The sequence below is a fragment of the Lactuca virosa genome, chromosome 3 (genome assembly GCF_052849685.1).
Source record: "Lactuca virosa cultivar CGN04683 chromosome 3, Lactuca_virosa_CGN04683_v6, whole genome shotgun sequence".
NCBI lineage: Eukaryota > Viridiplantae > Streptophyta > Magnoliopsida > Asterales > Asteraceae > Lactuca > Lactuca virosa.
In genome coordinates this window covers 112,101,040-112,105,361 of record NC_136428.1, presented here as the reverse complement: position 1 = coordinate 112,105,361, position 4,322 = coordinate 112,101,040, and the positions used below count along the sequence as shown (strand labels likewise).

Below are 4,322 nucleotides of genomic sequence, written 5' to 3'. Positions count from 1 at the left end.
TGTTAGAAGATACTAATAAGTTTATGGAGTCATTTCGGCCATAGTGGCAGAAATACGGATGTAGCATTATGTCCGATTTTTAGTCAGATGGAAAAGGAAGGTCGTTGATAAAAATTTTAGTGAATTATCCAACTGGCACGGTATTTCTTAATTCGATTGATGCATCAGAGCATGTGAAGGGTGCTCAATTAATCGTGAAGATGATTAATCATGTGATTGAAGATGTTGGCGAAGAAAACATTGTTCAGGTAACATAATAGTTCATTTTTCTATCTTTTCTTTTCTTGTTGTTGCTTATATTTAATTTCCATTTTCTTGTGTTAATTAAATATCTTTTTCATTTCTTGTAGTTTCTTACAGATAACGACTCAAACTATAAAGCTGTAGGAAAGATTTTGGAAGAACAACATCCAAAGTTGTTTTTGACTCCATGTGCAGCACATTGTGTGAACCTTATGATTAAAGATCCCGGGGAAAAAATAAAAAAAGATAAAGGGCGCTTTAACTGATGCAAGAGCAATTGTGGTTTACATTTATAACCATGGAAGAATTTTTAACATGATGCGAAAGTTGACCAAGAATAAAGAGTTGCATAGGTCATGTATAACTAGGTTTGCCACTCAGTACTATACTTTACAGAGTGTACATGAGAATTGTCATCATCTTTAAGTGTTATTTGTTTTTGAACCATGGAGAAAAAATGCCTTTATAAAGAAAGATGTGGGAAAGAAAGTGGAGATGCTAGTTTCAAAGCAAGCATTTTGGGATGATGTGTATTACTCTTGTCAAGTATTTGCACCTTTGGTAGATGTGATTCAGTTGGTTGATAGGGAAGATCAACCGTGTATGGGTTATATCTATGATGCAATGAGTAGAGCAAAAAGGCAAATAAGCAAAAATCTAAAAGATGGTCCTAATGCGAAGAAGGAGAGTACAATTTTGTCTATAATTTAACAAAGATGAACCAATCAACTTCATCATCCTTTACATGCAAGTAGATGTTTTCTAAATCCTGCTATTTTTCATAGAGAAAATTCAGAGATTGAGAAAAATAAAGATATAGTGACGGGACTATATGTTGCCATCGACCGTCTTGTTTCCGATGAAGATGAGAATGATCTTTTGAGACAACAATTGAATGTCTGCATTGATTTAGAAGGCCGATTTGGATATGCAGTCACTAAAAGAAGTAGAATGAAAGTTGCACCATGTAAGTAAAAAAATATAATGCAATCAAATCTTATTATTTCTTATTTTTTATTAACTTAGTACATAATTTATGTTTATTCATAAAATATAGATATATGGTGACGTTCTTATGGGATCGATACTCCTTTGCTCCAAAAGTTTGTTGTCAAGGTGCTTAGTCAAACTTGTAGTGCTTCACCTTGTAAACACAATTGGAGTACATTTGACAATGTAAGTCGTTTTAGCAAAAAAAAATTATAAATTATAGATTATGTTAGTTTAATGGAAAGTTTAAAACCGTAACTAACTTTTTATAATTCTTTTGTTTTAGTTACACTCCAAGAAAAAGAATTGTCTTTTACAGCAAAAACTCAATGACCTTGTATTTATCCAATACAACACAAGGTTACAAAGGAGGTTCGAATATCTAAAAAGCAACAAAACTGATCCTATTTTGTTGAGGGATGTAGAGGAAAATGATGACCGGATGATACCGACAAAGACTGAACTTCAAGACTTTGTGGATTCATGTGATGTTTTCTTTGGTCGGATACGCAATAATCAATGGGTGGAAATGTAGTTATAGGGCCTAGTATGAGCAACAAAAGGGAGAGTTATAGAGATGATGATGATGAGGATTAAACTAGAGTTGAAGTGGAGGATGATATGAATATGGATCTTGACGTAGAAGTTAATGCATTAAATGACACTGACTTGGAAGCCGAACCACTTATTTGACAATTTGATATTTGGTCTCTTTTAATTTGCTTTATGTTATGTGTTTTTCACATTTTAAATCTCTTTGTGATTATATATATATATATATATATATATATATATATATATATATATATATTCTACATTTGTATATAATATTTAAAAACCGCTATCTCACCGTTATCCCAACGCGAAAACCGTTATTTTAAATCACGACAAGTGACCACTATATAAGATTTTTGACCGCAATAACTCATAGGGTCTAACCACCAATTTTTAAAATTAGGACAAGTTTTTATATATCATAATAGCAGCGATTGAACTTTTATAAAAAAAATATGATCTTTTGACACAATCAAATCAAAACTGAATAATTAAACTAGAAAAAAATAACAAAATATAATATTTTTATGTTATTTATAATAATATATTTATTTAAGAAAAATGACAATATATAATGTCTTTCGTTATAAGTAACATATTTATTTATACAACTTTCTTAGAGTAAATTACAAGATTGATCCTCCAATTATACTAAGTCATCAAATTCCGTCCTTCAACTTTTGTTTTTCGCCTTTAGTTATCGGACATATGTTTGGATAAGTTCTTCCGTCCAAACTAACGTCTAACCGTCTACTATTTTTAAAACGTCGTTATCATAATGCATCTCATATATAAAATTATTATTTGTTATGTATGAAAAAAAATATGTTGTTGAAAATTCTGAATCCGCATTGTTATAATTATCTGTCGACTGAATTTTTTGTATGACATTTTATAAGTAAACTAGATTATGACCCGCGTAAAACGCGGGGAACATATAAAGGTATAAAAAAATTGGCGCTACAAAAAAATAAAGTAATAGAAACAAAGTAACAGAAATAGACTTAACATTATTGATAACATTGAAATGTCTGAAAAAAAAAAATGAAACATCTAAATATCTATAATCATTGAAGGATCTCTTTGTAGACATAACTTTTTGTTTTATTAGTTGGATGACCTTCCTCGTCATATATGAATAACTTCAATCATTTTTCACTTGTGACGCGAGAAACAAAAACATATAACTGACAACGAGTGAAGACGGGCATACGCAAATATAATCCAAAATTTAATAATTATTGTCATTGACTTTTGTTAATAGCCATAACAAAATAAACAACTATGGGGAATTGTCTCCGCTAAAAACGGAATGAGATTCTTTTATTAGACTGTAACGCCCTGTTCTAAATTACTCAGTTATAGAATTTCAGAGGCCAAGGCTAGGGGCGTTCTAGTCTTTTAAGAGTCCTAGAGGTATTATTCGAGAAGGTTTTGGGTGGGGGAGTGTTGTTAGACGCGTAGAGATACTCGCCACCTTTCCGTGGATTTAAAGTTCATCGGAAACGGATCTAGAATGAAGGAGTTATGACACTTTGAAGATATTGACATTTATGGCCCTTAATGGAAAAGTTGACAAGGCGGTCCCTAGCATGCACAAAGTGCACGCGTGTTTAGCTGGGTACGCCCAGCGTAAGGCTGGTGTACGCCCAGCGTAGTGGGGCAAAAGACCGCGGGTTTTTAAGGCGTACGCCCAGCGTACAAGAATTACGCCCAGCGTACGCTAACAGCCTCTAAACCCTATTTTTTTTGGGAGTGCCACTATATAAAGAACATAATGGCTTCAACCCTAGCCCCCATATCAGCCTCCCCAACCTCAGAAGAAACCCTAGAACGTTCATACCCTTATTTGGTGAGATCTTGACCTTGGAGAACCCATTTTGGTGGTTTAAAGCTTGGAAGAGAAAAGAAGAAGGTTGGCAAGGAGGAACCTTGGAAGCTAGAGCTTGTAGATCTGGGATAAGTGCCTCATTTCGGACATCTTCAAGCTCGGGGAGCCGAAGAAGCAGCAATCGGGGAATTTCCAGTCAGCAGTAGAGGGTTATCAGCAAGTTCAGCAGTGCAGGTGAGTTTCCCTTTGTGTGGATGGGTCTACGGCCACAATGCCGGCCCATGTAGTTATGAGTAGGAAGACTCGGGGGTTAGCCCTAGGCACTGTTTGTTAGTATGATATTCAGGACCAAGGACCGATGTCGGGCGGGTGCCCAAGGAATGGCTTGCGTGATAGAGTATACTTGTTGTCTGTGTGATACATGTATGTGCCTGGTAAGGAGGTGAGTGTGGGCGAGGTCCCGTATCTCACCAATAGCAGAGTATGGACGGTGTTCCATATCTCATTAGTAGCAGAACAGGGGCGAGGCCCAAGTTAGGAAAAGAGTGAGTGTGGGCTAGGCCCGTATCTCACTATCAGTAGGAGTGTGGACGGGGTTCCACAACTCATCAGTAGCAGGACAAGGGCGAGGCCCAAGATAGGCGAGGCCTTAGAATAGGATTCAGTAGTATATGTTCAGTTATGTGTTGTGATACGTTTATGT

General features: G+C 35.4%; 1 protein-coding gene across 1 annotated transcript; it reads left to right on the top strand.

Annotated features, from left to right (window-relative positions):
- The first annotated feature begins 200 nt into the window (after positions 1 to 200).
- On the top strand, positions 201 to 1,768 carry LOC145163932 (uncharacterized). Its single transcript, XM_079082668.1, has 8 exons — positions 201 to 248; positions 351 to 446; positions 490 to 611; positions 696 to 941; positions 1,029 to 1,214; positions 1,301 to 1,359; positions 1,457 to 1,461; positions 1,520 to 1,768. The coding sequence occupies exons 1-8, from the start codon at positions 201 to 203 to the stop codon at positions 1,766 to 1,768; spliced, it is 1,011 nt and encodes a 336-aa protein (XP_078938794.1).
- The last annotated feature ends 2,554 nt before the right edge of the window (positions 1,769 to 4,322 follow it).

Bases quoted from the DNA above. Each gene is read 5' to 3' on its own strand.
- LOC145163932 (XM_079082668.1), top strand. From the start codon at position 201: ATGATTAATCATGTGATTGAAGATGTTGGCGAAGAAAACATTGTTCAG. The intron at 942-1,028 runs GTCTATAATTTA...TATTTTTCATAG, and splicing joins AAGAAGGAGAGTACAATTTT to AGAAAATTCAGAGATTGAGA. The intron at 1,215-1,300 runs GTAAAAAAATAT...CATAAAATATAG, and splicing joins ATGAAAGTTGCACCATGTAA to ATATATGGTGACGTTCTTAT.